The following is a 12,883-nucleotide window of genomic DNA, read 5'->3' as shown; positions in this document are numbered from 1 at the left end:
TTCTACATGACAGCCCTTCAGATACTTGAAGACTGCAATCATGTCCCCTCTAAGCCTTCTCTTTCCCAGGCTAAACATACCCAACTCTTTCAGCCTTTCCTCATAAGACTTGGACTCCAACCCTCTCACCATCCTGGTTGCTCTCTTCTGGACACACTTGAGCTTGTCAACATCCTTCCTAAAATGTGGTGCCCAAAACTGGACACAGGACTCCAGGTGAGGCCTGACCATAGCAAAATAGATTGCATTAGCTTTCTTTGCAGTCACATCACACTGCAGGCTCATGTTTAGCTTGTGATCAACCAGAACACCCAGATCCCTTTCACATGTGCTACTGTCAAGCCAAGTCCCTCCCATTCTATATCTGCACCTTTGATTTTTTTGTACCAAAGTGCAGGACTTTGTACTTCTCTCTACTGAAATTCATTTTATTTGTCTCGGCCCACTGTTCCAGCCTATCTGGATCATTTTGAATCCTGACTCTGTCTTCTTCAGAATTAGCAATCTCACCCAGCTTCGTGTCATCTGCAGATTTGATAAGCATCCCCTCTGTGTCTTCCTCCAGGTCATTTATAAAAACACTGAACAACACCGGGCCTAGGACCGAGCCCTGTGGCACTCCACTCGAGACTTCCCTCCACGTAGACGCAGAGCCATTTACGAGCACTCGTTGGGTACGATTTTTCAACCAACCATGAATCCATCCAACGGTTGCACCATCCAGCCCACCCTTAAGCAGCTTATCCTCAAGGATATGAGAAACTTTGCAGAATGCTTTATTGAAACCTAGATACACTATATCCACAGCATTGCCATAGTCAATTGACCTTTAATGGATTAAAGATTGGTTAAACAACAGGAAGTGGAAGAAGAGTAGGTTTTTATACCCCACGTTTCTCTACCTTAAGAAGTCTCAAAGCAGCTTCCAATTACATTCCCTTCCTCTGCCCACCACGGGAGGGGGGGGGGCGGAGAGAACTGTGAGAGCAGGAATAAACTGACAATTCTTGCAATGAAACGAAGTGAGTAGTGGGGTCCCACAAAGGTTGGTCTTGGGACCAGTACTATTTCAGTTATTTATAAAAATGATTTGGAACTGGGGTGATGAGATTGGGGTGGGATTATGAAAAGCTCCAGGAGGAGGTCTCTAGTGGGCAACAAAGTGGCATATGTTGGTAAGTGTGACGTACACTGGAACAAAACACCCTAACTTTAAATAGGTTCTGAACTGGCTGAGACCAAAACTAAGAAATCTTGGGGTTGTGCTGGAAAGCTCGATGAAAGTGTTGGTTCAGCTTGTAGCAGCAATGAAAAAGGAAAACTGCACACTGGGGATTCTTAGGAAACAACTGAGAATAAAGCAGTCAGCATTTTAGTGCCTCCATGCAGAGCAATGGTGCCCCCACACTGTAACACAGTGTAACAATCCAGTTGTCATATCTCAAAAGAGCTAGGTTAAAGTACAAAAGAGAACAACTCTGACCATTAAGGGATTCTGGAACTTCTCAGTTCAGAAAAAAAGATTACCAAAGGGGGTGCATTATTTATAAAATTATGCCTGGGGTGAACAAAGTGAATAGAGTGAGCCTTTCCTCCCCCTCTCATGATACTATAACTCAGGGACATCCAATGAAGTTGATGAGCGTTAGGTACAGGACAGGCACAGGTAGTATTTACCCACCATGTAGTTAAATTGCGGAATCCACTTTCAGTGGACACAGTGATACCCTTAAGCAAAGATGGCTTCAGCAGAGTGCCAGGCCCATTCCTGTCAACGGCTGCTGGCCATGGTGAGTCCAGGGAAACCCCCCCCCATTCAGAGGCAGTGTTGACGCCTGGAGCCAAGGGCCAGGAGGCAACCTCAAGAGAGGGCCTTGGCTTCCATGTACTGTTCATAAGCTTCCAGCACAACTGACTGACCAATGTGTGAAAGAGAAGGAGCTGGTTCTTATGCCCCGCTTTTCTCCATCCTGAGGACTCCCAAAGTAGCTCCCCTTCCTCTCCCGGCCACAGGAACCTTGTGAGGCCGGTGGGGGGCTGAGAGAGCTCTGAGAGAATGACTGTGACGTGTCCGTGTGCTGCTGTGCACAAACCAAAGAGCTGTAAGGAATCCCTGAAGCAAAGAAGGTAACACTCTGGCCTTCTGCATGTAGCCATAGAATTTGATTATCCAGATGTCAGGAATGTGGAGGGGGATACCGCCTCCTCGTTCCCAGCTCATCCCTGTCCAGCTTCTACATGCTATCTCTGAGCTTGACCTTGTTGTTGTTCCCAGCTGCAATTAACTCGGCTGGGAAAGCTAACGGCTTCTGAGCTTTGCCCGCTCGCTTGCTAGCTTCAGCCCGCGCGTGTGCAAAATATATCCATTGGCTTCAGCTTATGGGGGGGAAGTTTGATTATACTATAAATCAGAGGCCATTATACTATAGACCATTCCTGACACCATCTGTAAACGTGTTCTTTAGTACTGGACTCCCAATAAACACTTATCTTCTGAAGCAGCCTCTTGTGTGGTGTGCCCTGACTAAGGAGCCTGACACCAGACTAGGAAGTTGTCAATATATTCCCAAGGAAGAAAGATCTTTGGCTGACTTTTCCTACCCTTACTTATATCAAAGGAGATATAAGGACTGTAAGGTTATTCGGGCAGGTAAACAGCTCTTTAGCTTCATGAAGTGTTATGGCTTTGTGATTTTAAATGGACTAAAGGATTTAGACCACAAAGGCAATTTTACCTGTGTAACACACAAAGGTATTAGCGTAATCGATTACCTATTCCCAAGTACAATACCTAAAAGAACACTGCCTCACCTCCATTCCATCCATTGCCATCGTAGCAAGATAATTGGGGTCCTGTTTATTCCAGCAAAGGCGGAGCAACGGGTGATGCTGAGGATCCTCATAGATAATAGTGCTGTGCTCCAGATGCCGCAAGTCAAACATCCTGACTGAGCCATCAGCACCAACAGAAGCAAACATGTCTCTCCCACCTCCTGCACGGCTGAATGCAATATCGTATACCTGTTCATATGCCAAGAACAGAAAATATGACAATAACGAAATTGTATTTACTCCAAAATCACTGTCTTCTGCTATAAGTCTTGTTATGCAAACTCCATTAGTATTCATGATAATGGTCATACAATAACAAACCATAGGCATTACAGCCTTCCTCTGGCCTTTAAGGACAGTTCCATCAGGAAAGTATCACAATCATTAGTGCCCTATACTACAAAATGCTTTCCTGTCTTTGTTATGCTCATATCCCAAAACCAATGACCTCCTAGGATAGAGACAGATGAATCCAACTCTGAAATTGTAACAGAACACTGACAGCCCACTCTCAGACACATCACCAGTCCCATCTCATAAATTAATACAGGCTCAAAATGACCTAACGGAGACAAAACATGCATCATCACCTCTTTATCATGAGCAATCAGCTGGGTCTTGACATGGCCTGACACCAAATTCACTCTCCCCAAGACCTGGCCAGTCTCCAAACCCCAGATCGTGCAGGTTGTGTCAATGCTCGAAGTGCCTCGGGGGGGGGGGGGGGGGGGGGGGAACCCACACCCATTACACATGATGCATCTTAACTGAATTTAAGTTCAATAAATAGATGATACATTATGGCACACTTAATGTCTGACCCATTAAAAATCAGAGTAACTGAATTTGTAAATTTTAAGAATAAAGGGGTTCCAGTACTGGTCACTGTGGTACCCAAGTGGGTGTTGCTACCCAGCAACAACAAACCCGGCAGGGCAGGACAAGCCCACGGGCTCAGCAGCAAGGCAGGACTAGGGGGGCAGGAGGATGCAGTCAGGACAGCCTCGGCAACAGGGCGGCTCTGAAAGTCTGCCCCAGGGAAATCCAGACGGTGTGGAGGCAGTGAACAAGCCTGGATGAGAGGACAATGGCTCTCTGGGCCGCAGGTGGTTTAAGGTAGGGTGTGGCTCGGGAAAGCAGGGAACAGAGAAAAGGACAGGCAGGTTTGAAGCTGATGCTATACAAAGGGAGGAAGGGGGAAATGAAAGGAGGCTGGCTGGAGAAGAAGTGGGAAGAAAGAGTCAGGTTTGCAGTGCTGTGGCTCTTCTATGTAATACAATGAAACCCTGAGTTGGGTGGAGTTCACCACACCTTCAGGTGCGTGGATTGGTGAATAAAGCAACCTAAGAAAACAGTGACTGCACTGGTGATTTTGAAACCCCATGGACCCAAGGTACGATGTTCCCCTGCCTCCAGAGGACACAACGGTCACATCAGTCTAATATTTAAAAGTATTAATTTGTTACCACTAAAGCTTCACAAATTATAAAAAAGTTACAAAACAAAAAATTAAATTCTAATCCATTCCACCCTAACATTATGCAAATGTGTGCATGAAACTGAAATGCAATTAATATTTACACAAGGTGATCCATGGCAGAGCATCTGCTTGGCACGCAGAAGGCCCCAGGTTCAAACCGAGGCATCTCCAGTTAAAAGGACCGGGTGGGAGGTGATGGGAAAGACCCCTCCGCCTGAGACCCTGGAGAGTGGCTGCTGGTCAGAGGAGGCAATAATGACCACAATGGACCAAGAGCCTGACTCAGTCTAAGGCAGCTTCCTGTGTTCGCGCGCGCGCGCGTGTGTGTGATTGACTGTTATCCTGGAAGCCCAGAGATGGCCCAAATAATGCAACATTAAAAAGGACTTGAAACTCATGCAAGACATAAGACGGATTTAGTTATGTTTTAAGATGAAGAATAAGGGGGTACCTACTCATAATTTTTCCAGATCTGAGGAACAAGGAACATCCCCTGCCCCCTCGAACCCACATGACATAATCAAAACAAAACAATCACCCACACAAACTCATTCACAAGAACACTTGATTACCGTCAAAAAGGCTAGCAATTAATATTTCAAGCCATCCTAATTACAAAGTTAGAGATGGAATATGGGTATGTGCAAAGTACCGTCAAGTCACAGCTGATTTATGTCGACCCCACAGGGGGGCATTCCAGGCAGAAGACAAAACAGAGTTGGTTTGCCATCACCTGCCTCTGTGTAGCAGCCTTGGACCTCCTGGGTGGCCTCCCACCCAAATACTGACTAAGGCTCCTCCTGCTTAGCTCCCAAGATCTGATACTGAAGTATTATTCCACTGAATTTAATTTATTCTCTTTTTATGTAACTGGGAGATGGAGAAAGAGAATGATGACCATTAAATGAAGGAACAAACCAGTACAAAAGCTTGCACTTTGAACAACATATTCACCTACAAAACCTAACAACTGAACAATCAAGTGTTTTAGCTTATAAATGCTACATGGAAGATTGCATTTTGATGGCTCAGAAACTAACCTTTCCTGCACCATCAGTCCTTCTAGCAAAATGACCATTCTGTGACAAAGAGCACAACCAGGCAATGTTACAGGGTTTTTAAAAGCTAACTCAGCTACAATTCAGACAGGTAACACTTTGTGTTTTGACCATATCTCCCCCTTTCCTGTGCAATGTTCCTGTCTTACCCAGCAAATAAGGATCCACTTCATTCCAATCAAATGATGTCAGCGGTGCACAGAAGTCAGAATTCTTGTTGTTGTTCAGCAAACACTCTAGTCTGGTCTCTGTTTCACCCACCTGCAACAAGAAGCATAAATGTTATGTCGGCCATTATAAGTAATCTACTTGCCCATTTAGAAAAATTAACACACTGAAGAAGTCCATCATTTAGGGGGAAAGTAGTTCTACATCCTGCTTTCTTAAGCTGCATTTAAAATATTTTTATCCTGCCCTTCCCAAAGGCTTGTGTTGCTAACAACACATTAAAAGCAAAGCAAAAATGAAACCCCTTTTACACAAAGAAATTAAAACTCAGCCGAATTTTAGCACAAGTTCAAACCTCTCACCAGCTGCCAATCCTTTAAGTGTCCAAGATAGAAGAATGCATTTGTCTGACCAGAAACTAAATAGTGTAACATTCAATCTTAATAAAAAGCTCTCCAAAAGAACCAGTTTTTAAAGGCCTTTCAGAAGGTCAGGCTTCTTTGCTGCTTAAGGTATCACTACATCAAGAAAGCTGCATGTTTTTATGCAGACTGGACACAATGCAAACTCACAAGGATTCTGCATTATATTAAGGGTTTCCACTCTTTTGGCTAGGGCACCAAAAATTAAACTGATAGGAACCCACCTCTTGGTGGTAACTTTTAATCTGAAAGGGAAGTTGCCTTTTACTCTGAACTGTGCTTAGCTCTTAGCTTAGCTTAACTCACAGTTGTCAGTTAGCTTAACTCACACCTCTGTTCAGGAACTGAGAAAAACAAACACCTTCCAAGAAGCCAACTTACCCTCCATACACGCAAGTAGTCCCCACTGGTTGCCAAAAGATCTGGATAAACCCCCTTGGTGTCTGGGATCCACATTAGCTTGGTAGTAGGATATGGGTGATCAAAAGTATTCCTACAAATGAACTCTGAGCTTTCCTCATCTAGACCTACAAGTTGAACCTATAAGAAGAAATTATTCTCATTCACAATTCTGTCCACACATCATTGTCCAATCCCAGGGTCAGCCAACCCACCAGTTTCTGTACAGTATTCAGAAATTATAACATAAATACAACTTTGTAAATTCTTACAAGTGACATGGATAACTAAATATCTACCACCACTCCCATTCTCTCCCATGCTGGGATGGGGCAGGATAGAGCAATTCTTGCTTCCAGTGCAACAGCCTGAAGCACCTACTCATTTAACAACAATAGGTCACTCAGCACAGCTACAAACCCAGGGACTAGGTCCTGAATAAACAGACACAGATCAGATACCGAAAATGGAAACAACACTGGAACTCTTCAAGCTCTGGATATTCAATCACAGCTTTAAAGTTGCAGAACTTCGGCAATGCTGCAGAATCCACTGGATTTCAGTAAGAAAGTGCTGATTGAAAATTCAGGGACGTACTAAAACAATGCCAATTTACTAGAGGTGTGCATTCGGTAAAGCTGAACCGAAACCCCACCAAAAAAACCTTCTTTGATGTTTTTCGGGTATTTGGCAGACTAAATCAGATCCCCTGAGCTGATTTCGCTGCCAAATACTGAATGCTGAAACCCCCGCCCAAAAACATTTGGGTGGGGTTTTTTTGCTTTCTTGGGGAGACACTGCTGCTTGCCTTTTCCCCATCCCCATAGGGAACAATAGAGGATTAGGGCACCCTCTTTGGATGCCCCTAGAATTGGACCCCCGGGTCCAATCTTTTCAAAACTTGGCGGGTCTTTTGGGGAGAGGCTCCAGCAGCTACAGTACAAATTTGGTGCCTCTATCACAACCCCCCCCAGCCGCCTGAATACTTGTTAGAAGATTTTTGCCATTGACTACTATGCCCCCATAGGCTATAAGCGAGCCGAAAATTTTCGAGAATACTGAACATTTTCGGGTACCAATAGAATACCAGTATTGATATTCAGGTATATTTGGGAATCCCGAAAAAAATCTGGCTTTATTATACCTGAATTGGGGGGGAAACTATTTTTTCCCCCTGCACACCCCTACAATTGACTTGCATGGCCTCCAATGAAATACATTACAGCACACAGTTGTAAACCAAATGCAGAACAGATTTAGAGAAACCTATTCTCAGACTGGAATGGCAGTCCCTGGGAGTGGAATCAGTGCTCTTGGACTGGAATGACAGTCCCTGGGACCAGATAAACTGCCCTGATCCTGAACTGAAACCCCCAGAGTTGAATGACAATCCCTGGGACCACATAACTATTCTGGGACTGGAATGATAGCCTCCAGATTGGAATGACAGTTCCCTGGGAGTGGCATTAATGTTCTGGGTCTGGAATGACAGCTGCCACAGTGGAATAACGGCCCCTGGACTAGGATAAGTGCTCTGGGACTGGAATGACAGTCCTCAGGGTAGAATAAGGGTCCCTGGAACCAGATAAACTGCCCTGGGCCTGGAATTACAGCCCCCATAGTATAATGCTCTGGGACTGGAGAGAAGATCCCAGAGTGGAATGATGGTCCCTGGACCCAGATAAACTCACTGTGGGACTGGAGTGACGATCCCCAAAGTGGAATGACAGTTCTTAGGACTGGATTTATACCTGTCAACAGTGCAAAATGACGTTAACTGATACAAACTTCATGACCCTAGAAGGAAACAAAATAGCTGAGAGGCAGGATAACTAATGAGTCAGTACTGATCCCGCCCCCACCCCCCCATCTCTTGGCCTTTGAAAAGACATGGGGAGAGATCTGCACCACAAGCCCAGAAGTGGGGCCTCATGGCATTTTAAAATCACTGTATAACGGTGATGTCAAGCTTAGTTTTGCCCTTTCATCATCAGCTGATAAATACACCAGTAGATAGCCAACATGTCCGGAACATTCAAATCAGGGTAACTTCACATCAGAGGACTGCATAGTGTTCTGCTGCAGTTGCAAAAGATATCATGTAGTTTTTCTACTACCAGCCACCATAAAACTGCCAAAGTATTTCATTCACAAACAGCTTGTGTGCATTAGAGATCATGTTAAACCAGCTTTGCTCAGCACTTAGTTTTGCACAGGTATATTTTCATTTATGAATCCTTCCTGTAGTCACAAAAGTGAGTGACAGGTAAGATGGTCAGTCCAGAGGAGGTGGTCAGGGGAGTGTCAATGAGAAGGAAGAAAGCAGAGAATTGTTGACCTGCCCCTGAGGTATGAGAGAGCCAGAAACAGTCAGAGTACTGGGGTCAAGACAGGCAAATGGTCTGATGTGCTATAAGATTTATATATTAAAATCTTTGCATATGAAAGTATACATCACCTAGAGTATAAAATGTGACTTATCAGAGGGTGGATAGTGTGGGCCAGTGGTCAATATAGTGGGCAAAAGTGCCCAGGAAGCTCAGGCAGGGTGTGATACATAACAGGAACATGGAAGAAACAGATTGGATACAATTTATTTATTTAGGTTACTTATAGTCCACCTTTCTTCCGGAGACTCAAGGCAGATTATGTAGCATAAGTCAAGTGCAACCAATAGGATGGTATATCCAATAAACAGTGAAATAGGGATTGGACTGCAGAAAACTGAAAACAAATAGAAATCCAAAATAGAGCTGAAACGAGCCTGAAACAAAGCATAAGCATTTAAACATGACATGCTACCTAATCAGAGCATACTTGCAGTGACAGGCAGCATTACAGTAGTAGGTCAAAGTCCCTCTCCCTTGACAAGTGAAACTTTCTGAACAATTTCATGACAGTACAGCCCTATTTACCTAGGCAAAAAAGCCATCTTGAATAATTCCGTTGTGCATCATTTGCAGGGAGCCAGGGGGGGGGGGCTTCGTGACCTCCTCAGACTGGCCATTCCACAGGGTGGGGGCCACAACAGGGAATGCATACGTATGAGTCGTTATCAATTTTGCTCGTTTGCAGGACGGCACCTACAGAAGGCCCTGCTGAGATGAAGCTGTTTGGTGAAATATAGGGAGAGAGGCTGTCCTGCAGATATGAGGGACCAAGGCCACAAAAGCCACAAATATGCAACAGTCAACAGTTGGAACTGAGCCCAGCGACTGATGGGCAGCCAATGGAGTGACTCTGCAGACTCTGGGACTACTAATGCACATGCTCCAACCTAGCTACAGCCATCTGAATTTAACGGGTGTCTTCGAATTAGCTTCTGGGGAAACCTACGTAGAACATATTACAGTAGTCTAGTTCTGATGTTACCAAGGCAAGGATGCAGATGGCCAGATCAGCCAAGTCAAGGTGGGGGCATCATCTTGTGGGCTAGACTGAGTTGGAAGAAAGCATTTTTTTTTTTGCAGCTGTGTTAATTTGAATAATTCCATTTTGTGGCAATACGGGATCTAGTCCAGACCCAAGGGTCTTAACTGAGTCAGTTAATCTCAACTGAACTTCATCAAAAGTGGGAAGCACAACGTTCTTCAAGACATCCATCTTCCCAACCAACATCACTTCTGTCTTGTTTAGGTTCATTTTCAATTTATTTGCTTTCAGCTGTTTGACCACAGCAGTCAGGCAGTGGCTCAGGACCACTATTACATCACCAGGGAGGTTGGCTAGAGAGATGGAGAGCTACCCAGCCTCCAAATACTGATGACACCCAATTCTAAATGATTTCTTCTGCAGGCTTTACATAGAGGTTAAGTAATGCAGAGAATGAGGATTGCACCTCGTGTGGAGACCTCACAGGACAGCCACCAAAGTGAAGGCAGCTGCTCTCTCCAATGGCAGCCCTTCTGAGGAATGACCCACAGAGGAACGGTTTAAGCCAGTCCAAGGCACATCCCCTGATACCTTTATGCCTCCAAAGGCCTCAGGACGATGGCATGATCTGCTGTGCCAACGCCTGCAGACAGATCCAGAAGGACCCACCAAAAACACAGCCTTTGTCTACATTCAGCTGAAGCCACCAGAACAGTCTCTGTCCCATACTCCACCCAGAAACCAGCTCTCTCAAGTCATTTGGCCTAGAAAGGGTAGACAGAAACTGGGTGATAATTAGCAACATTGGTTTTGTGTAAGGATGGTTTTTTAAATAATGGACAGATGACCACCTGTTTCAGTACTCCAAGGGAAGGTGCCCTGGGTTAGTAACTGATTTATGATCATCATCATCAAGGGCTCATTTATGTAGTTCTTACATGATTTTAGCAGCCAGGATGGGTAAGGGTCCAGTGCATACATGGTGGACTTCACAGATCCCAGGATCCTGTCAATATCCACCACAGTAACTGGATCAAAATGGTCCATAAGCAGACCAGATGATGTGTTAAGCAACATGGCTCTAAGGAAGAAAAGTAAGGGGGAAAGAGAGTAAGATTTGTACTTCTCATCAGTGCAAAACGAGGCACCTGGAGAAAACCAAACAGCTGAGAAGCAGAATTACTAATAAGGCGGAGCTGATTCAGGAACCATTGCACAGCATTCAAAAACATTAATTAAATGCAGGAGCACAAACCTTGAATCCAGTGGCACCTTTAAGACCAACAAAGTAAAACTGCATGCACATGAAGGCTTACTTCCTGTGCATGCAGTTTTACTTTGTTGGTCTTAAAGGTGCCACTGGACCCCCCCCCCAAAAAAAATAAATAAATCCTGTTGCTTCAGACCAACACGGCTACCCACCTGAATTAAAAGTAGGGTATTTCATTCTACTCTGGGCTATCCAGTCAAGGTAGTTTTTGTCTGATCCAAGCGACAACCATTGGTCTCTGGGAACCACCACTCCTGTACTAGAACACCTACAGGAACAGGAGCCATGGTTCCATTCTGGGCTCTGCCATTCCAGTCCGAGAGCACGGATACCAGGCCCAGGGACCATCATGCCACTCTGGGCTATTATTCAGTCCCAGGGGCTTCCATCCCAGCCCCAGTTTACCTGTTCCCTTCCACCATCCTTCCACCTTGGGTGCCTTCGTCCCAGCCCCAGGAGCCATCGTCCCTCTCTGGGGACTGTCACTCGAACACCTGTGCCACCACTCCAGGCAGGGGCCATCGTCACTCCACTCCTAGCCAAGTCCATCCGGGCCCAAAGCCCCCCCATTCCGCTGCTCCGGGGCTTCCAGCGGCAGAGGGACTGAGTCCCCGTCCCGGGGCGGTCTGCAGGACCCCAGGCAGGGCCCACCGTGCCAGCCCTCACTCCCGGGCGCCCCCTCCTTCCTTCCAGCCTCAGAGCGGCCCTTCCCCCAAACCTGTCACGCCCGCAGTTTGCAGCCACGGGGGTGTGTGTGTGTGTGTGTGTGTATCTAACCTCAGTGGGTGGGGGCCATGCCAGGGCGGGCCTCGTTAGGTCCGGCGGGTGTCCGACGGCGGCGGCTCCCCGTGGACAGATGGTGGCGCCACTCCACCGGCACCTCTTGCGCCCGCCCGCGGCCAGGGCCCGTGTGCCAAAGGGGGCGCCCAGGGCTCTCTGCGCCTCCAGGTCCGCCTGGGGTGGGGACGTGGGGGTGGGGGCAGCCCCCCCCCCAGCCAGGATTTTGTGGGGCGACTTTTTTTTATCCTGGCGGGGCGGCCGCTGTTCTTCTCCTGCCCGCTCCAATCTGCCCCCCGAGCCCGGCGGCCGGTGGTCACCCCCCCTCCCCCTCCCCCTCCCCTTGGATGCTTTCGAGGAGGGGGGGGAGAGGGAGGGGGAGGCGGGCTCGCCCTGCAGCCTCGCAAGCGGAGCGCGGGGTCCTCCCCCCCCTCCCCTTCCCGCAGACCCGCCCCCCCGCACCTTGTTGTTGTACTCCTCGACGAAGCTGCCGAGGGCCAGCCGGAAGCGCTTGTCGGGCCGGACGCTCCAGTTCATGGCGTAGACGGTCCAGGGCGCCTCGTACTTGTAGATCTCCTTGCGCTTCCCGTGCAGCGACATGATGATGGCGGCGGCGGAGGGGGAGGAGGAGGAGGAGCGCGCCCCCCTCGACCACCACCGCTGCCTCCCTGCCCGCCCGCCTCCCTCAGGCCCGACAGCCGCCCTCGGCCTCCTCCTCCTCCTCCTCAGCCGCAGCAGCAGCAGCAGACAGCTCCGGCGGCGGCGGCGCGTTCCGGTCTCGGTCTCCGATTGGCCGGTCCCGCCGTCCCTCCCCCGGCTGACGTCGTTCTCATTGGTCGTCTGGCGCCTCCTTGGCCTCAGGCCTCGCGAGAGCGTCTCTCTTTTCGTCGTCCATTGGTGCGGGCGCCCGCCACTCCGGGGACGTGCAAAGCCAGGCCTGCGCCTGCCTGGCCTGGCCTGGCCTATCCTTGGGCGGCGGCGGCGGCGGCGGCGGCGGCGGCAGGGGGGTGGGGAAAGGGGTGCTCCGCGGCGCCGACCCGAGTCGGAAGGCGGCGGCGGCGAGTTTATGCAGCGCTTGGGGCGGGCCCCGACCTTCGGCGTGCGC

General features: G+C 48.0%; 1 protein-coding gene across 1 annotated transcript in view; it reads right to left on the bottom strand.

Annotated features, from left to right (window-relative positions):
• The window catches only part of DCAF7 (DDB1 and CUL4 associated factor 7), a 22,757-nt gene extending 10,235 nt beyond the window's left edge, over positions 1–12,522 (bottom strand). Inside the window, exons 1-5 of the mRNA XM_015409697.1 lie at positions 12,241–12,522; positions 6,342–6,500; positions 5,520–5,631; positions 3,423–3,541; positions 2,812–3,021 (exon numbers count right to left, since the gene is read on the bottom strand). Coding sequence (XP_015265183.1) covers positions 2,812–3,021; positions 3,423–3,541; positions 5,520–5,631; positions 6,342–6,500; positions 12,241–12,378 — 738 coding nt within the window. The 5' untranslated portion in view covers positions 12,379–12,522. The remainder of the gene's footprint in view (positions 1–2,811; positions 3,022–3,422; positions 3,542–5,519; positions 5,632–6,341; positions 6,501–12,240) is intronic.
• Between the last annotated feature and the right edge of the window lie 361 nt (positions 12,523–12,883).

Source organism: Gekko japonicus, unplaced genomic scaffold (assembly GCF_001447785.1).
Source record: "Gekko japonicus isolate JY-2015 unplaced genomic scaffold, Gekko_japonicus_V1.1 scaffold3274, whole genome shotgun sequence".
Classification (NCBI taxonomy): Eukaryota; Metazoa; Chordata; class Lepidosauria; order Squamata; family Gekkonidae; genus Gekko; species Gekko japonicus.
The sequence above is the reverse complement of the archived record's forward strand: the minus strand, read 5'-3'. Positions and strand labels throughout refer to the sequence as shown.